Source organism: Trachinotus anak, unplaced genomic scaffold, assembly GCF_046630095.1.
Source record: "Trachinotus anak isolate AG129_WGS33_773 ecotype Australia unplaced genomic scaffold, CSIRO_AGI_Tana_v1 ptg000025l, whole genome shotgun sequence".
NCBI lineage: Eukaryota > Metazoa > Chordata > Actinopteri > Carangiformes > Carangidae > Trachinotus > Trachinotus anak.
Genome location: NW_027273876.1, coordinates 13,282,364 through 13,303,701, shown reverse-complemented (window position 1 = coordinate 13,303,701; position 21,338 = coordinate 13,282,364). Strand labels below are relative to the sequence as shown.

Sequence of the window (21,338 nt, the reverse complement as noted above, 5' to 3'; positions counted from 1 at the left end):
GGTAGCAGGGTTGGAAAAATTACACCATTACATATGAACAGTTAGTCAACTGACTAAAGATTAGATTCCACGTCACAAGGCTTTTGAATGTTGCAGTGTCACCAAATTACTAATTTTCTGTTCTTGTTATCTGTGACAACATTTTACATTTTACAGGATATACTGTGTAATTAATATGACTGATATAATTTAAGTAATGGCAGCAGCTGAGCTATGCAACATACACAATCGTCTTTATTGTGTTGTTCGTATTTTTATCAACCTGTCGAGGTCGAAACCTTTCCCCCTGTATATCACATGATTAATGTAAAAACCTCACTTTGGGCTTTTGTCTGTCCCTGTTATCTGAAATATTTTAACAAATCTCTGTGCCTTTCCTTACAGTCTGATGCAGATTTGCCTATAGATCCATATCCCATCATTCAGAGTCAAGTAAATTTCCCTTACATCACCAACATGTACTATACGTCACACCTTTGTCTAATCATAAAATTTGAACTTGAGGACTGAGACATCACCTGACTTAGCTGGTTTGGAGAAATGTACTTTTTCTTACAAGCTGGTGAGAGCTGCCTCTCCTCTCATGCTCCTCTTTTGCTCCTCTGTCTCGCCTCCTTCTTTTACCCTTACTGTCCTTTTTCTCTACTGCTTCGTATCCTCCCTCTCCTCCACCTGCCCCTCTCTCAGGGTGTGGTATAGGTCCTCTTTCTTTCCCTCTTTCTTCAGTGCCTCATATCCTCCCTCTCCTCCTACGGGCCCCTCTGCTCCCAGGGTGTGGTATGGCTCCTCTTTCTTTCCCTCTTTCTTCAGTGCCTCGTATCCTCCCTCTCCTCCTACTGGCCCCTCTGCTCCCAGGGTGTGGTATAGCTCCTCTTTCTTTCCCTCTTTCTTCAGTGCCTCGTATCCTCCCTGTCCTCCTGCTGGCCCCTCTGCTCCCAGGGTGTGGTATAGCTCCTCTTTCTTTCCCTCTTTCCTCAGTGCCTCGTATCCTCCCTGTCCTCCTGCTGGCCCCTCTGCTCCCAGGGTGTGGTATAGCTCCTCTTTCTTTCCCTCTTTCCTCAGTTGTTCATATTCGCCCGCTTTCTTCCCTCCACCGGGTGCTTCTGGGTTAAGAGTGTCATATTCAGCCTCCTTTTTGGCCTTCTGCAGGTCAGCATATTTGCCGTCACCAATATCTTGTAAAACCACTTCATCATAAATTGGGTCTAAAAGAAAAAGAGATGGTATGTGATGCAGTGTATATAAGCAGTGGCCTTCAGTGTGTGCACAAAAGGCTCAAAAACAAGAAGTCACTCACCTGTGGTATTTCTCTTCTTATATTTATAACAAACTGCTAAACATATCAGCATGCCCAACAGCAACAGCATGATGACGATGCCAATGACAATACCGTTGATGCCTCCGCTTGAGGGCTGATCTGAAATTAAGATAAAACATATGTAATGCATCATGACTGTATGACATCTCCGTGACCATCACACTGGTGTTTCATATCAGTTGAATTCCCATTAGCAGTATTAATCAGTATAAAGATACGTAAGATAACCCAGACAACACCATGAGGTTATTTTTTTTCACCCTTTGGAAGCTCACTTTAGCGTAGCAGAGGACATTATACATCACTTCTCATTGGCTGAGTAGTACTGCTCATGACAAATAAACTATTCTTAAGGTCAAGGAAACAATGCCAATGTCCATTAACAGGAAGAAAAGTAGAAACTCACATATGACAGGCTTGCTGAGAAAAGACCGCTTGTTGGCCCACACAGCTCTACATGCATAACTACCACTCTTTTGTGGTGTCATGTGTTCCGAGGGTGAACCCATTGATTCCCATGGCTGATCATCATTCTTGTAGTACCAATGATAGGAGGGGTTACTGGGACCTCTTGGACAACTACATGACAGGTCTTTGCCTTTAGAGAGAGAAGCCCTAAGAGGAATGTCTGAAAAAGGACAGATGAGGAAAAAGACTTCAAAAGATGTCCGGCAGAGAGAAAATACTTATGAAAAGCATGCAGGATCACATGAAAGAGGGAAACTTAATTCATACACCAGCAGTCATTACAGTCAGAGGCAGTCAAAGAGGGTTGATTGGTAATACGTACCTTGGACAAACACCTCTTGAATATCAGAGGCCCTCTGATAAGAGGGTCCACCAGTGCGGGCCTTGTGTGTGTAGGTGGCATTACACCCATATGTTCCCTGTGCAGACTCTGTCACGTCACGGATTACGTAGGAAGGACTGGAGCCATGCATAAGGATTGCACTGTTTTTATAGAAAACAGTGTTGCTAATTTGATCTGTGCCCCAGACAAGGCACCTCAGAGTCAGGGTCTCCCCAGCTACAGCAGGAAAGGGGTACATCTCCAGCGATACTTCCTGAGCTGAGAGAAGATACAAATAGAAGAAGATTATTTTTCCCTTATGAATTAAATGACTAAATACAGAGAAATACAGAGACTTCTGCAACCAAGATGGAGCGTCGAGTGAATTCAGTGATGCTAAATTAACTTTTATCCAATGGTAAAAAAAAGTTACAAAATTACAACCTGCCATTATCTATAGGCCTAGACCACCTGTCATTTTTAACATGGCACATCAGCTGCATGTTATTTAAATTCAAATAAGTTGTCTACCAGAAACTGTCAAGCTGACAGATGTTGGAAGATAAACAAAATGTATGATGAAATACGGTATCAAGACATTTAAGAAATTAATAAGTAAAATTTGAAGCATTGAGATCATGCTTTGGGTTAACATGCAGTGGTGAATATCTTTTGCCACAGAAATATTATAACGGAGGATTCAAATAGCTGTATGCCTACCTGAGGTCCTGACTATGATTTGGTTACTTCTCTTTTGTTTAGCTTTATCAGTGCACCAGAAATGGGTCTCCGGGACTTCCAATTTCTTGGTTTGAAAGGTCACACTCCCTCCACTTTCCGTCTTAAACTTAATCTTCTTTGTCTGATTTAATGCTGTCCTGTAGACCCAGCAGTTCCATCCATCCAGACCATCGTCATTGTCAAGCTGCAGGATAACTGAATGTCCTGTCTGCATTACTGGTTGGCCAGTCTTGATGGTGAGTGAGGCACTGGGACTGAATTCTGAATGGTAAAAAAATAAATCATAATATTGTACAGATGTTGTATCTCCATTTACATATTTAGGAGTTGGAAGTGTAATACATATATTAATGTGGTGTATTTACCCAGGACGTTGATGGAGAAAACATCACTCTTTTCCCCATTGCTCTCACACTGATAAGCACCTGAGTCATTGGAGGAAGCAACTGCAATTTTCCACAAACTTTCTGTCGCTGCTGTTTGTTTGTCGTTAAAGTACCATTTCACTCCACTTCCACTGGCCTTGTCACAGCTCAAATAAAATAAGTCCCCATAGAAGATATTCTCGAATTTGGGTGACATAGAAACTAAGGAGGCAGAGGGACAAAGGAAAAAAATGACATACAGTAAAGTATTTGTGTAGGTATGATGACACCTGGCACAGTTTATGTAATTTCCACAAGAACCTCAAAACCTGTTGTTGGCTGTTGTGCACGGTTATTGCTGCCATCCACAGTATTTACATTTCACACCTCTGAGAAGTGATAGAGGGCAAGCACTGAGGGCTGACACCATTTGCAAATGTATGAACACTGGTCATTACCGTTTGGCTTTTGGTGACATCTTTCCAGGAGCAGGAACACTGCAACAAAATTAAGAAATGTTAATCTTTAATATAGACTACTTCTTTCACCGTTTTATACCTTGGTCTACATCAGTCTTTCACTTAGAGTAGGGCGTCTAAAAAAGATTGTCATATAAATAAGTAATTTACCAAAGTAATTTTTTTTATTTTGGTAAACTGACCTCTGGCTTGTTATTCATTGCAACTGTTACGCTTTGGCCGCATTGTCTTTTTATTCATGCTGAAGTGGTATTTAGTTTGAACTTTTCATTAAATTGCCAGTATATTTACATTGCATTACTTTCATTTGGCTTTTGTCCAAAGTGACTTAACAATAAGTTAACATAAAACATCAACCGCTTCCTCTTGCTCTCTCTTGTCTTTGGTGATTAAAACGTTGTTTTGTTAATATTTTTTCTATTATTTCTGTATATATTTGTAGATCATATCTCACAGATTTGATATTTGTTTGGCATCTCATTTCTATAATTTAGAATGAAAGGACAACCTCTATATATCTATTGTGAACAACTGTGGACATTAGCCTGCGTTTACAGCACATACGGTATATATCACCTTGGCTAGCTGTAGCTTTACTCAAACCACTGTTATGTAGATATAAAGTCTCACATGTCATGCTGTTGCACCAATAATAAATCTGTAGTAGCGGTTCATTATTGGTAAGAAATTTACAGTACACAGTTTTAGTCTCATATATCATCACTTTTATTCCGTCGAACCAAAGTTCCCTAATGGCACAAAGTATTTACATATTTTATATTTACGTATATTATACTCCCCATCACTTTATATTGTTTTTGATGTGTGTGGCTGTAGATGTCTTTTCCTGCTTTGTGTGCATGTGTGTATGTCTGTGCACAGTATGGTTTTCTAAAATGTATTTGCTTCACAGCATAGTACCTTTTGTTTTAAAATTGATTTGATAATTCAAAAAAATATATAAATAAATAAATGATAAAAATAAATAAATAAATAATAATAATAATAATAATAAAGGACATAGAGTATGCTTCTCTCTTCATAAAAACATAATCCATGCAATGCATGCAATAAAATATTAGACAGTGAAATATTGCGGTGAAAATGCAATATTGATAAATATCTTTTCTTATCATTTATCAATCATTAATTATAATTAATGTTCTGCACAAAATCTATAGCAAATTATTATTATTGTTCTTGTTATTATATCAGTAGTGTTGTTATAATAGTGTTGTTATAAGTAGTAGTAGTAATAGTAGTAGTATACATTTTTTGTTAAGAATAGAATTAAATCAAATGTTGTGGAACATTTTTACATGTTTATTAATATTTGAAAAAAATAGGTTTTGAAACATTTGTTAAATAGTTAGATTTTGGATTTATTTTGTTTATAGGTGTTGAACAGGTATAATTTCAGCTCTGCCTGTTTATTTGCATGCATGTGTATATGTTTGTTATGTGTGCATTTATATAAAATATCTGCAAAGACAATTTCAACACCTTTAAATGAAAAAAAATATTTATATACTGTATGTTTTTTCAGTTTGGATATTATATTAAACATTTTCCTTGTACTGATACAATGCATGATTCTTTTTTTGAATTATCGATACAATTTTAAATGAATCCTAACCTGATGAGTTAACTCAGGTAAGTGTAAGCCTCCACAGAATTAGTGCAATTGTCAATACCGTATCTTCACATTCATGCCTCTATGTGAGTACATCTGTATACATGTGTACATGCCAACATCTGACTGTTCAATAATTTAGGTATTTACATTGTGTCCTTCTGTATGCAATGCTGTAAATTTGTGCCTTCTAGCTAATACAAGGACATAATGTTGACTGTTGCAGAAATTACACAGATTAAGGAAAGCATTTGGCTGAATGCACAAACATTTTCATGTGGAATTAAATTGTTATTTAAAAAAATATATAATTTCAGATTTTTTATTATTATTATTTAAGCTAAATATTTTCATATCATCTCACAAAAGTGAAATGATTTTTTTAACCTCTATTAACCCTGGCTAGAGCTGATGTAAATGGGTCTTTCCAGCAAACATCCTGTTCTTCTGGTAGATAATTCAGCTAACTAAGACTATTTTAGTGAGTTTTAGCAAGATTGAAAAAAATATGTGATTAAATGCTTAACACTGTTAAATATGGTGTTATACTACATAAATGCAAAAACAAAATGCAAAAAACCCCCCCCAAAAACCTGAGTGTAAAAGCAGAAAAGCATGAAGTAATTGTCTTAATACCAACAAAAAATGTAATGCAATCCCAAACCTGTAAGACCAGCTGTTTCATAGAGACCTTCTTACCTGCCAACAGCAGCAGATGTTTTCTTCCACTCATTGCCCTGGCAGAATAACACATGCAACAGAAACAGCACTATGACCAAGCTTGTGGCAAGTGACCAGACACTCTGGCAGTTTCAAGTAGTCAGTCGTGTTGAGGAAGTTGCTACTGCAAGGAAGGCAAGCACGTATTAAATGTGTTGCAAGAGAAAAACACTAATATAGAGAGCACTTCCCTCTTCAGTAACATTATTTCTTGGTACTTGACCAGCATTTCAGATTGTGAGAGATTGAGAAAGGATTCAAACAAAAAAAAAACTTGACTCCATGAAATACTGTCTACAGTAATAAGGAACGTGTGTTACAGTTGAGACACAGCACACAAGCTTATTATTATGAAAGAGACAGATAACATAGAGACAGAGTGAATTGAAAGTAAATACATTTATTAAAGTTGACAAAGGAAGAAAAGGGAGAGACTAACGGGAGATGCTTTAAAAAGCTTTTAGATTATTAAATTGTTTACACTGTCCTGTAAACCTTTGCCTAGAGCAGTTAAGTTCTTCATTACAATTATCATTGACAAACTACAGTATACAGGTTAACACCAAAGACTAAAATGTCCAAATAAATATACACCCTGCAGTGAGACAGCAGACAAGAGACTAAAAAGAGACTAAAAACAAGTGCACTTTTGTAAGGGAAACAACACGTCACTCCCTCACTCAACAAAACTGTAAGGGAAGGTCTCACATGAAACCACCCAGAGTCACAGGACAAGTTAGAAAGTGAGAGAAGCGGCCAAGGCCCAGCAGGTGCACTCAGCACACTTTAGACTTGCTTACTGCAAGACCTTAAGAGGTACTTTATAACTTCATAATCCTTTTACAAAAGAGACCATCACAGAGATATAAACCAGTGGTGTGTTCAGGTGCTTAATATCAGAATAATGGCAAATGGATACAAGCATAAGCTTCTATTTGTCTGCAACACTCAGTGATTAACAGCTTATCCAGGCCTTTAAGTTTATTATGTATTTATCCAGTCTGTGTGATTAATGTAAACTGAACGGAAACACCTGACATCAAATGACTGTATGATACATCTGATTAATCCCTTCTGCTTGAACAAGTCACTTGCATGCATTGGCTTAGGGCTACATAGAATATACAACTTTAAGGTCATTGTGATGCACAGTATTTTGTATTAAATTAACTTTTGTGTCTTGTTTACATTATTATTACATTACATTATTGTCTGCAGTGTATTTTGTAATTTACAATTCTAGTCTTCAGTTCTAATGGTGCAGTGGTTTTGAACAAATAACTGACCCTATACTTATTATTTGGTTTCTGAGTAAGTGAAGGGGAAACTAGTATGGTTGTTTCTCAGATCAAATGTGTAACTTAACTTAAAATTCCTGAAAGCGGAAACCAGAAGGGTTGTTTCGAGCAGCCAATGACCACAGAGTGAAAGAGTGGTATGAACAAAACTGACAGAGAGGCTCCGAGGCTAAATGAGGACAGCAAAATTCACGTGACAGTCACTAATGACCAAATTTGAAGAATAATACTGATGTAACTCTCATGTAGGGTGAAGAAAGAAAGAAAAAATGGACTGAAAGAAAACTGAAGAAGCTTCTACTTTTTAAAAAAAAATATGTGACAGAAGAACAAATAAAAAAGTGACTTAAACACTGAAAAGCATCAAAGCACTTATGTGTTAATCTGTCTGGAAAAGTGTTTCCACATATATCTGTTTTAAAGCTGATCTGCTGAAAAGGCCCATGGTGAAACACATGGTGACAACAATAAATGTGGTTTCTGTTTCTTTACCACTTCCAAGAATTCAACCAATGGACAGTTTCACCTGCTGACGTGCTGTTTTTAGTAAATCCTTTACTGCAGTGAGATGTTCTCATTCTTTACTTTTTTCTTTAGTTTTGTTGTTTTATACACATTATATTTCCATGTTTCTCAGACTTTACTTTAATAAGAGGGAGAAAAAAACAGATCAACCCACAGTATAAATCTTGAAACGCACATCAAAATTAAACTACTAAAATAACTAAAACAAGTGACTAATAAGGTAAATAGAAAACAGCAAAGAGATCCAGAGTTGTGAGAGCAGCATCTGGGAACTATGTGTTATTACTCATATTTTAGAACTGGTTTGAGTTCTTCTTTCAGTTACTTCAAATGGCCACCAGAGTCCAGCACTGCATCGCTTTTTCTAAAGACAATAATGTATAAAAGGGGCCTTACAGCAGGCAGGAGCCTGTGTTTCACTGACTTTCTCTGCACGGTGATGTATACGGACAGCAGCAGTGAATCTCAAAATGTGATTGCAGTGTTTCAGCAACATTAATATAAATTTGGTTTATAATTATGAGATCTTTTCAAATTACTCACGCTAAAAACGCACAGACATCATTTTATGTTTCAAGTCATTGATTTAAGGCAACACTGTGTCCGTGCTCTTCGATTCCATAAATCAATAATTTCTCCCTCATTCTGCCCTCTGTCTCTTCTTCTGCTTTTGTTTTCCTTTTCATCCTGACTCTACCTCACCCAAAGCAAAGTAACTGCACTCACTGAAACACAACAAAAATAAAAACCTAGCCGGCACATTCTTACTACTGTGCGCTCCATCCGCCCGTGACCCACTTTTCTCTCCTTGCCTTTGGCATGAGAGGGGTTAACACAGAAAGCAGGAGGAAAGATAGTTTCTCAGAATAAGGACATTGGGCAGCAAAGGCAGTGGAAGCACTGAGGTAGGATGAAAGTGTGGTGGATATACACGGTGGAGTGGTGTACCATTAAAGGAGAGCACCCACTACAGCTCTTATCAAGGGTTTCAATACAGGTGTCATGTCGTCCTTAAGAGGCTGGATATGGCAGGATTCATCTACAGCTCCTCTCGACAGAGTGTTCTATTGTGTGCATTAATATATTTCAACCGAGCTCACCTTCCTCTGTCTTCCATCTTTCTGTTGATGGGCTCTTAAAAGCAACCATAGAGCAAGCATAAGGACAGTTTTCCACTCAAACACTCCAGCCGTATACATGCTATTCACTGAAACCAAATTGTGTGTTTTATATATATAATGTAACCTTACTTGGTATCGTCACATTTACCAACATTAAAGCAATGAATGTATCATTTCCTATTCAAAATCAAGTTTTTTGGAATGAGGAAGTAATGAAAGACCTAGTCATGAGGAGAGGTCAGACCCTGAGCTGAAATAAGGCATGAAAAAAAAAAAAAAAAAAAAAAAAGGAACTATGTTTTCTTTCTGCATTTGAGCCTGGTAATACTCTTTAAACTCCTCCCTCTCCAAGTCATAACTTAGTCAAATTTCAACACACAGACATGATAGACTCTTATACTTTCCAAGGACATCTTTGGTTTACTTTGTCAATCATCATCCATAAATCTACTTTGAACTTGTCCAAGAATCTTCACACTTCACATCAAGTCTAAAGTCTAAAAGCAGGGCTCAAGTTGAAGACTTCAGTGTAATTCACTGAATCCATGGCAACATGATACTTCCTGTTTACTGCTGAGTTTTTCAAATGTAATTTTAAGTGCAATGAGCATAACAAACAAAATGTTACTCAGCTCCACTGCACTGGGATTGAGGCTGAGGCCCCAGCAGCAGATACCTCAAACGTCACCAAATAAATTGTTTCTTTTTTTTTTTAATGTACATGAATAGACATTTTGAATTAGAGAAAACACCACAAAAATACATCAGTCCACCAAGTTTGTGCAAAGTTAGAGCAGTGGTCATTACCTGAGGCAGTTCTCTTGACAGATCAGTGAAGGCTGAACAAACACGTACCTGTCATCATCTTTTTATTTCTGCAGCGTGGCCAAATAAAGCCACATTTTATCAATAGAAGAAGTCGAAACCATTTCTCTTTATTTCTGTGACGACCTCAGAGCATCAAAGACACAAAAGAGGAACGGTGAGGTGGCCTGAATCCAGCCACTGTACATGTGAGACACGGACAGATAGCGGGGGGGGTCATATCATGGGATGAGCATGAGTGTGTCTGATTGATAGACTGACAAGAATAATGAGCAAGAGAGAGAGAGAGAGAGAGAGAGGACAGAGAGGTTGGTATGTGGTGGAACAGTGAAAGATAAAAAGGCAGAGTGAGAGAGAGAGAGTAATGAAGAAAATTGGGGATAATTGAATAGAAGAGTACTTGGGTGCAAAAAAAAAAAAAAAGCGGATAGCAACTGACAGATGGATGGTTAAGAGTCAGTCTACAGTGGAAGTACAAAGAGAGGAAGGAGAACGGAGGAGAGAGATCAATCCAGCAGCTGAAGTAAGAGAGAAAGAGAGAGAGAGAGAGAGAGAGAGAGAGTATGCCACGCTGGAGATAGCATGCATGAATGTGTGTGCAATATGGAGCGAGAGAGAGAGAGAGAGAGAGAGGGGGAGAGAGAGAGCCATGGCTATACTGGGGCACAGAATAGGTGAAAGTGTGTGTGTGTGAATGAAAAAGAGAAAGAGAGGCTGCACATTACAATGGCTCGGGCTGGCTCACTCCGATGCACATTTAAAGACTAGAAGGCATGAAAATGTGATTTTGAAAGAGAAAAAGAAAATCACTTTTTCTTGTTTTTCCTCATCAATTTTTTTTATCAGGCGGATCTTTCTCTCATTTTCTAATCCCGGTTCCTTTTTACTCTCTTTGTGGTTTATCAAGGAGGTCACTGCGGATACAATGAGGAGCAACACAGCCTGAACTGCAAACTGAAAGGTATTTACTTTTATTTTATCTTCATTGATACTATTTTATATTTTCTGGTTGAAATTAACCTAAATAAGAGTAATTGCTGTGTGTATCTCACAATCAAAGTAATGCAAAGTGTTCATAATACAAAAAAAAAAAGAGTGATGATAATAAAGCTTGTGTTTATTAACTACAAATTGAATATGACAGGCATACATGAAGAAGTATTCACACAAAAGAAAGAAGAAATAATATTTAGCAGCGAGGTGTGTGATGGTGAAAGTCACAGCACTTAACAAAAACAAGTAGGTGCTGCTGAAATTGTGGCAGAGAGACGGGGGGGGGGGGGTAAACATCCTCGGAGGTCTGATTCACATGTTTTATGTAGGTGGGGAGGAAGAGCAGAGTGGGACAGAAAACAAAATTACAAAGATCACAAAGCCTTCGAAGGAAACTCCAAAATAACTGCATGTATCACTCCAGTGTAGCTTTCAGACTGATTTATGAGAGGAGACTGCATGTAACCTTTATTAGCAACGACACGTGGCATAAGGCAGCTGTAATGAAGGTTATGCTCATGTGTTTGCTTGTAGTGAAAGTGATTCCTGGTGGTTATATCACAAAAAGACACACTCAGGCAACACTCTAACTAAAAGGATTGCTGACAGGCATTTTCTACTGGATGCAGTGGGCAGTGATGGTGGAAAGGTTCATTTCTCTAAATGAGGCTTTCATGCTGAATCCAACTTTATGGCCATAATTGAATCTCTTGTGACTAGTTAAGCCTCAGTTTCATGTAGATTAGTCCATGTTCATTGCGAATCATAATTGTTGCAGTATTTTACAACTGCACCTCCACAGTTACAAAGTAGGTTATGACCTGCTGTATTACAGTGGTCCATGCACAGAGGAAATGGAGGGATAATTTTCGTAGGTAATATAAACTAGGAACTAGTCTGGGAGTTTAAAGGGAAAAATATGAACACTTGAGTTTATGTAACACCTACATTAATAGCGCCCAGACACTTAGAGAATGGCATTACATTTTAGTGGATCAGTTCAAAGAGTAAAAGAGTTGAAACTGAAAGGTTGGCAGAATCAAATGAGAGCTCATCAACACCCACGTTTCACATCCTTCTTTAGCTGTGACTTGTCAAAATCGTTACCTGCTTGCAGTATTTATGGTGCCAGCTGGTGGAAAGGTGAAAACCATCTAAGGACCCCAGAGAACTCACACACACACACACACACACACACACACACACACACACACACACACACCCCAAAACACCTCATTTATTTCAGGCCTGGTTGAAACAATGTGTTATAGTATTAGCACCAGTGGTGTTTTACCAACTCTGTGTACTTTCATCCTATAGATACAGCGTAATTGACTTTGCACAGCCTCCTAAGACCTGCCCCACACACGGTGTAATGCATAACAAGCAATACCGGCCTTAAAAGCATATTTTCCTATTGGACAAGTGCACCCAGGGGAATTCATTTGGTAAAGAAAGAAAAACAAACTAGGCAATTAAGAGCAGAGTGGGCGCATGAAGATTAATGGCTTCCTCACAAACAGAAGAACAATTGATCATAATGGAACAAAGAAAGCTGGGTGACATTATCAATGGCAGAGAGGGATGAAGTGATTTAATGTAATGTGTGGGTAATGCCACTATGAAACAATTGAGTGAAAAATGAAAAACATGATACACAGTAAATTGGGCAGAAAGTTTGATGCGCAGCTCTCTGGTTCAGAAAATTTCCACCACCACTGCCTTCTTATTTCCCCTCCATCCTGTCTTACCTCACGCTGTTCTTTCCTGCCTGGTCCTGTTCTTGCCTCTCCAGGAGCAGGAGTCGATAAACAGGCTGGTCAGTGTAGCAGATGTGACAATGCTATATGGTCTAGTAATCCTCTGGGGTTTGGTATGGAGAGAGAGTAGGACAAAAGATAGACATACTGAGAGAATATTTCCAGTGACAGCTCACTGCTGTGGAGGAAGAGAGCTGGGCCCTATTATCTGCAACTGCTACTGTATCTGTGAAGAAGAAATGCAAAACCCACAGCAAAATGTTCTTTAAATCAGTCCCATGGGGTATTAAAGTATTAAACTGGGCTATAGCTGTATGGAGCTAGGAAAAGCCAATATATAAGAAAAAAAAAAACATATGCACACACACACACACACACACACACATTAGCTTGTAATTCAAGGACAAATATTGCTAAAACTGCACAAAGAAATGCCACAGACTAACTTCTATCTGACATTTAAAGTGGCATCATCAAATAACCTCGAGAGGTAATTTCATGTTTGAATAAGATTTATCATCATATATGATTTTTAATGAAGTTCTAATTGTTATTTGTGGAACTGACACAGTCTCATTGTTGTACTCATTAAGATGGAACGCAAGAGAAGAGCTGTTTCCCCTGACTCTGCAGGCTTTTCATTATTACATACAGGGAGATTTACCCCAGGGGAAAGATCTGGAGGATTGCCGTAAGCCATGAAAAACAGAAGCCAGCAAACTGCAACACATCCACCGTTATGAAGAACTCAAATAGCTCCAGCTTTGCAAATTTCTGAGCACAACCTCACATCAATGACTGAAAAACACAGTCCCACTCTTCTTGCACAGATGGCTCAGAAAGCAACTGCTGGATTTTAGATGCTCTGATTACATGGATTTTAGAGGGAAACACAACTTCGTACATAGTTAGCCTCACTGTTTGCTGATGTAATCCAGCTTCTGGTCTGCTGAGCAGCCTGTTTCAAACCGCCAGAGTCAGATGGCCCTTTCCCCTGCAGTTTTTGATTCATTTCTGGGCCATAACAAGAGAGTGTAGATCTTGTGTTGAGAGCAAGTGTAAAAAACACGTTTTACCTTCATTGCTTTTTATTTCTTAATGTCCAAGGACATTTTTTATTGAAGTGTTTTCCCAAAACAAATAGGGATGAGTGTTAAAGATCACTACATGTATCTGAAGATTTCCTCACACTTTCTTCAGCTATAAAGGTATACAGCATTAACAACGGTTTATTAGACATAAGTAAGTGAAGAACGAAGTGTCCTCCTGTCTGTAGAACCAATCAGATCCCATTACACGGTGGGTGGACAAACTCTAATGGGGCCCGACAGGCGCCGACATGGTCCTCACTTTGTCAGCCATGTCTAACAGCATTTATTAGTATCTTGTTGACTTTTATCTCTCAGTGTTACCTTTATGTCTGTGGACGTGTAAGGTAAGTGAAACTGTCACTGCTGGACAGTCTATTTGTGGCTGTTTATCTGACATAAAACCCACTCAAAAGCCTAAACCTGCGCTCATCTCCGTGTGTCTGACTAGTTTGTCTGTGGCCTGCTTTCATTGTATTTGAGGCCTGAGGTCTTTACTCGGGAGCTCTGGGACGAGTATAAAAAGTAAAAAATGCCCTTGAAAAAGTTACTTGATACCAGTAATTCTATAGGTGGTCTGTTTTATTAGAAATGTTTTGACCCTGCATCTGCACCTTCCCTCCTTTTTCTTGGTCATTGTGAAACAGAAGGCAACCCGCTGCACAGTTGCCTTTGACGTTTCTGTTTTCATGACATTTTAATGCATTCTCCGTCATCATCATGTGTGGAGAGTGAATGGGAAGTTTGAGTTTTATGAAATGAATTAGTTGACGGCAGAGAATAAGGGCTACAGTTACTTTTGGACATGTCAGCTCTGCATTTCAGGTCTACGTTATTAAGACTCTGGGCAGAATGGACCAACACACACTAGCTGTTGTGTTTGGTTTGGTTTCAGTGCTGCAACAGACGTGCACATGGATCTGGGATCTGGTGTCATTTAATGCAATGTTGAAGGGAACACATTATTACCAAGCAAATAATAACAAGAAAATTGTGTCTCATATATTGGCCCACGTGGATTTAGCTCATTAACCTGCAATAATAACCTCCAGTAACATGAAATATTAAGATGTTCTAAGACATTAAATGTGCTTCATTAATATTATATTAAGACTAAGGGTCGTTTGAAGAGTTTGAGTCGGTGTCTCACATGAGGGTGACTTGATTTGTGGACAGGGTCCCGGGAGATTTGTTAAACTTTGATAGAGAAGTTGACTTGGCATATCATTTATTTTCTATATCATCCATTTAGAACTGGGCCAAACACAGATTTACACAACTGCAGGTCATGAAAAGTTGGCCAGAAAGAGTAAAAGTCGAGAAACCCTGATTTAGGGATTTCTGTTGTGTAGTCGAAGATTCAGTTACTGTATAAAACAATGTTTACGGGAAGGGGGAAGTCTCAAAAATAGCATAGGGGATGTTCACTCCTGAATCTGTGCTGCATTGAGGTCTCCCAGCCCGTTCAGCCAAGTTTAGCCCATGTGAGGCCCTCAGCGCACGCTCCACCTGACCCAATTATATCCAGTCTGAGGGGAAAGATAGCCCACTTTGATTGACACGAGACTGCCAGCCACGCTCGGGCTGACTGGTCTGACACTTAAGGCGGCTCTCTGCTAGACATTTTTCCAGGACAGATGTGTTTGAGTGCCGCTTAAAGAGTCAAACTGTGGAGTCTCTCTGTGTGTGAGATCACACAGTATGCGTACATGCACATACACACGTGCTTGGAGCGTCAGATGAGCAGTTTCTAATCTATGGAGTAAGCTGTGGCCCCTTTTTCCTAAAAAAGATCGACCTTGGCGAGGTGGCGATGGGGAGGATCGAGCTGGAACACAGATAAAAGGAGCAGGATATTTATTGTGAAATGGAGAGCTGGGGGTAATTATTTTAATCATCCACTTAATTCCTGATTAGCAGGGTTATCATTTTATGTTTGATTAGCTTCAGATATGCAATTGATTAAAAGGTGTCAGTTTGTGTTGGATAGCAGAATCCCCCCCCTCCACCCCCTCCCCCACTGAGGAAAATTTTGGGTGCACACACGATAAATCTATCGCTGGTATTGCTTTCTAGCTGTAAAATTAATCAAGGACGCCATGACTGTCTATTAAGCTCTTGCATTTCATCTGATTTTTATCAAGCACAGATTTAATTAATGCCTGAAAATGCCAAGCCTTGTCAAAGTAACAGGAGCAAATAATATAATACTCATAAGGAATGTAGACACAGAAGCTTAAAGGATTTTTTCCACTGAAATGTCCTTTCAGGTTAACTTTAATGAATGCTGGTGCTTTATAAAACAGGGTACCCACTTATCATATCCCAGCTAAGCCCTTCCCCCTTAAACTCCTACGTCAGAGCACCATACCCAGAACTGATGGCTAGTGATGCACCATTCATATAAAGCTAAGTGCCCTCTCCCCTCAGTTTAGTGACTCATCCCATCCATCCTGTGTTGGAGTAGGCCAAGAGTGTTCTTGATGGTTCCTTGTCACTGGCAGTGTGAAAGAGGCTGAAGGGTGGAGACCCAGTGAAAGAGAGCGATATAGAGGACAGAACTTGGCCGCTCCACTTTTGCAGGACGTAAAAGTGGGACAATCTGTTCCTTGGATGATCTCCAATTCTACTTTCCGGGGACCGATACACTGAAAATATATCTATACACATGCTCCGTCCTACATAGGCAGAGAGTGAGTGAGTGAGTGAGTGAGTGAGTGAGTGAGTGAGTGAGAGAAAGAGAAAGAGAGAGAGGTTGACAAAAGGAGGGAATATGAGTATGAGTTGAACTGACTGTCGATTAGGCCTTTACAGTCCATTGTGCTGGGACTGTGCTTATTAATTTCCTTTGAGACTGGCCAAATAGAAGAGGAGAAACCCTTGTACCACACAGGCAACACTCTGTCACACCAGCTGTCACAGCAAACTCTACAGGGTACAGATAGGTAATGTATGTCGTAAGATATTTTAACAGGAGATATAAAGAGTAAAATTGGGATGACAGACTAAAATCAGCCTCGTGCAGATCCAGCATTATTTTTCATTCTGCTTAATTTACAGTACAGTAAATGGAGAATTTAATTTATTAGCCCAAAACATGCATAATGTTTTGTTTGTATGGAACCCCAAGGACTAAAGCATCCAAATAAGCCCCAAATTCATTAGTGCAACTTTGAAAAAAAAAAAAAAAAAGGTGGATAGAAAATTTCTCAGAGGAGGCAAAGATAGAGCTGAGAGATATAAGTGACCTCTCTGCAAATCTCACCATCCATCCGCCTTTGCTCTCCAGGTGCTCAAGGAGGGCATCCATCTCTGTCCTCATTACCATGATTAATCAGGGCCCTGATTCTTCATCTTAGTTTCACTCTATTTCCTTACTGTCTGTTGATCCACGTTGGCCCAGAGCTATCGAAACCTTCTCTTTGATTCAGCTTACATGGCTTACATGGCTTCTCATAATCAGAAGTCAAGCCTTTGAATGGGCTTCCCATGGGGGAAGACTGACTCACCAACTTCAGAAATCTTCAGATCCTTCTTTTATGCTCTTACACTGCATGACTATTCAAATTTTCATCCAAGTTTTGACTTAGAAGCTCAAAAGATAAAAAAGAAAAAAGCAATTGTATAACATTATTGAATCCTGTTGTCTCATGAAAATGTTTTATTTAATATACATTTGAAAAATTATGTGATATTTGTTTAGATGACATGATCAGCTCTGACTATGGAATGTCAGATGTGACCAGGTTTAAGCTTCAAAAATCAAACATTTTTAAGAAGATTTTAACAGCTACAACTGGTATGAGCAAAACGTGAGTCCTAAACCTTGCACACCACAAGATAATGGCTGCTTTCTGTCTGTTATCAGTTTGTGGTGTCCTGCATTTTCCTTTGTACCCTGTCCACAAGCAAAGCTTCTTTGTGCCAGTCAAGTCAAGGCACTGGTAGTGGATCCATCCCACTGATCACACCGCTATAACCAATCTGGCTTTAAACTTGGGGTACTGTAAATGTAGAAATAAATAAATGTAGAACTGTAGTTTGTGTATTTAATTATTTGTTCCCGAATTTATTTATTTATATTTTGTCCTTCATAGTATCCATCCAAACCAGTAAAATCAGCCTAAACTATACAAGCAAGACTTACTTAGAAGGTGCAGGCTTCCCTGACTTTATTCCTGTGGTTTCAAAATGTGAAGGAGAAAAACAGTGCAATAATCAAATCAGCCAAAGACTTATATTAAAGAATAATTCAAGTGAGAGGCTGAGAAAAGAAGAGATTCAGTGTAAGACAATGAAAAATTTGTTTTCTGCCTCGTGCAGAAGATGCACTGACTGCTCTGTCAGGAGGGTGAAATTCAGTCCTCGCCTCCATCAATATTCTCCCAAGAGGAAGAAAAGTCAAGACTAGATGGAGAGATGATGGCCGGCACAGGGACAGGACAGCCAAACAGCAGGCGTAAGGAATTAATTCTGAGTCACTCTTGTGGCAGAGAATAGGACTGATGGTAAAGACGAGGTGATAGCTGAGACAGCATTTTGGGAAGTGTGACTGGAGTTTCCATAGGTAGAATCTGAAATCAATCAACATTTCTTCTAACCATAACTTTATACCTCCTCTCATCCCGTTTTTATCCTCTGAACTGTTGATTTCAGCTTAGTTCTCAACTCTTCCTCATCCCTCATCCAGCTAGTTGTCTTCTTCTTTTCTCTCTCAATCTGATTACTCTGCTTTATGCAAACTACAACTCTCTCCATCTTTCTCTCTTGTGTATTCTCCTTCTGCTTTTACATCCCAATTAGTTGGCTCCTGTCTACTCTCAGCCTGTCCTTCTAGTTCCTTATCTTGCCTAGTGCAGACTCAATGTTGTTCAATATTTGATGAGACTTGGTTCATAAATCAACCTCCTGTAGTCCTTTCTGGTCTAGTTGAATGATAGTGTTAATCTCCAAAACCTTGTGAGTGTTGACACACCACTCTTTGTCAGCTTTTGATTTTTGAATTTTTCAGCCTAAAATGTGACACAAACAGTTTGAACATGTAAATCCTGCTTATTACAATGGCCAAAGGTGGGTCCTACAGTATGCTCCCCACTATGGTTAAATGTACGCTGAATATTCAAGCCATTTCTAAATGAATGGCTGAATGCTCTTGTGGTTATTGATTGTCATTGAGACCCTTAAGTGTACTGCCAGTGGAAAAAAACTTAATGAAAAAAGTTTTATATATGTTCGCTAGCCCCACACTTTCTACAAAATACTTATTATTGTTTTCAGTGCTTATTCATTTATCACTTTCCCCATATGTGTCCTGAGAGGTTAGATACTTTATTCTGAGGTTGCATTTTTTTTCCTAAAATCATTCCTCAGTTCTTTCCTCTTGCTTACTTGCTCTGACAGACATTATGTTTGTGTCGAAGTGGCCCACCCTGTCACTCTAAGAGCATCTTGGGGAATCGACCACAGTCAGTCCACTTCCCACTGTGGTATCCCTCTTTTACCCAGAAATGCTCAACTAGCAGACTTCCTTTTGGCCAGTGACACATGAACAGACCAGGCTTGGGGTGTTTTTGCATATATCCGGTCAATCATTCAAACACTGCTGAATAACATTTAGAATATGATTGTCCTGTTACTGTATCTATATTTCATGTAACAACAAAAAGGTTTAGTTGGGTTTCGTTGGTAAACAAACCAATTTGTACACTCAGATTTAGGTCAGTCCCTTTTGACTTCTCAATATTTTTCATGGTCTACAAATTTATTTTAGAGACTGATCCAATTTCCTCAGTCCCAGGCCCTAAATTCAGCACAATACTAACCCAGTGGTTCCCATCCTGGGGAACAGGAACATAAATCATAAGAGTTGCAAGATGATTAACAAAAAATAGAAAAAGAAATATGTTTGCTATTGCTGCATAGCCTGCGTTAGCATTAACAGCAGTTTACTTACCTTTTTAGAAGAAGTGTTGCTAACCAGCTAGCCCTAGCCCATCTCGTAACTTTCCCGTGGCGACTCACTGCAGCCTCCAATCTACCCTGAAGACATAGTGATGCTCAGAGGACATATTATAACATGTTGTCTTGTAAATGCGATGATGGCTGAAGCTCTTGTCAAGAAATCACATTCAGCTGCAGAGAAAACGTACAAATAGCCCCTTTAACCCCTAACCATAATCCTGTGGTAAATTCTAATGCCTAACCTTATTTGATACCAGAACTAACTATAACCTCAACCAAACAGCCAACCTCCAACACCTTGAGGTTTTTTCTTCGTCTTTCTGTTATGTTCCAAAATGCAAACACACACTTTTTCAGCTGTGCAACAATCAGAGGCAAAGACAGTGATTACAAGACTGTTTACAAGCCAAAAAACAAATATAAAAGCAGTCCTCTTGTTTCAGTACTTTTAATGTTACTATACTGTGACCTCTTCATCAAATGTTTCTGTTGGATGTCTGGCAATTGGTTAGCTTCTTCATGTCTACATTATTATTTATGTCAATTACAGGCCACTGTAAGCTGTGCCAGACACCTGTCGATGTTCCTTGGTCACCGATAGAGGTTGATAAGTCAAAAGTCATAGATCACTTAATGCCCCTTTAACCTTCATCAACACCATGTTTTCTAGATATTTTATCAATAACTCACTGACTCTTTAACTATCTGCATGTTGGTAATCTGTGATTGAATGAGTTTAGATCTGTGTCCTAATTTGAGTTTGTCTCCATGAGCTCCATCTGTCCATCTGAGCGTTCTGATACTCATCTATTTCAGACTCCCAACTCATATGCTATTCAGAGCACCAAACTGCCAATGAGACAGTGGGAGATTCCCCATGTCATTCACCATCATCAAGGCGGCTGTTGGCAATGGTCCAGATCTGCTTGATGTCAAAGCCCCTTTAGCCAGACTTCACCACAGAAAAACCAGGACAGAACATATGGAGGCACCAGTATGCCAAATCTGAAGCACGATGACACAATGAAACAATCTTAAAGCAAAAATCCACCCTAACGTACTTTTTGTGGGTTAGTTTTATTGTTTGGTGGCACTTTCTTCTTCTTGCAAATAACTGAGCAAATGCAGAAGACCTGACATCAGGTCAGTTGAGATATTTTTCACATAATGTCAATTGACTTTTGTCCCAGGAAATATTTCAGTAATCTAAACCATCAACCGTAATGATCACATTTTAATGTCACTCCCACAAGGTCAAAGAGTTAGGTCATCTTTATAGATTTTTGCAGACATTCATGAAGAAAGAAAGCAATTGCACATAAAACAATTTTTCCACTCAAAGAGCCCTCAGCTGATCAGAACGCCAAGTAGCCACAACACTTGTGTTAGGTTTTAATTGAGGTGCATGACTTGTTTTTCTCAGCTTGAAAACCTCCTTAACTTTCACAGCATGCTTCCAACTAAATTTAATCAGCACATTCTCAAACTATTTAATGCCAGTATATTCAGATGTGACTTCCTAGAAGCAGATTTACTGAGTTATCTGGATACCTTTGCTGAGTAAAAATCCCCAAAATCCCCTGAATCTGGGACATGGACTGATGTTACAATGAATTGTCCAGGTAATCTGCTTCCTTCAACAAGCACTGCCTATTAATTTAATGGTGTTCATGCTGATTGGAAAAGCTTGCAAGTTGTCTAAGATGACAAAAACAGCTCAA

At 39.0% G+C, this 21,338-nt stretch overlaps 1 protein-coding gene across 2 annotated transcripts; it reads right to left on the bottom strand.

Annotated features, from left to right (window-relative positions):
- Positions 1-506: 506 nt before the first annotated feature.
- On the bottom strand, positions 507-9,942 carry LOC139608957 (uncharacterized). Of its 2 annotated transcripts, none has more exons than XM_071463128.1 (9): positions 9,846-9,942; positions 6,026-6,170; positions 3,673-3,711; positions 3,215-3,436; positions 2,829-3,110; positions 2,109-2,387; positions 1,725-1,946; positions 1,298-1,417; positions 507-1,205 (listed from the first exon to the last, which is right to left on the bottom strand). In XM_071463128.1, exons 2-9 carry the CDS (start codon positions 6,078-6,080, stop codon positions 643-645), a joined length of 1,782 nt encoding a protein of 593 aa, XP_071319229.1. In that variant the 5' UTR covers positions 6,081-6,170; positions 9,846-9,942; the 3' UTR covers positions 507-642. The 2 variants fall into 2 exon arrangements, with proteins under 2 accessions (XP_071319229.1, XP_071319228.1); XM_071463127.1 differs by having other exon boundaries at positions 9,798-9,914.
- Between the last annotated feature and the right edge of the window lie 11,396 nt (positions 9,943-21,338).

Excerpts from the sequence above, each read along its gene's own strand:
- LOC139608957 (XM_071463128.1), bottom strand. The coding sequence starts at position 6,080 with ATGTGTTATTCTGCCAGGGCAATGAGTGGAAGAAAACATCTGCTGCTG. Across the intron at positions 2,388-2,828 it reads AATCATAGTCAGGACCTCAG|CTCAGGAAGTATCGCTGGAG; the intron begins GTAGGCATACAG and ends ATCTTCTCTCAG. Across the intron at positions 1,947-2,108 it reads TCAAGAGGTGTTTGTCCAAG|ACATTCCTCTTAGGGCTTCT; the intron begins GTACGTATTACC and ends GTCCTTTTTCAG.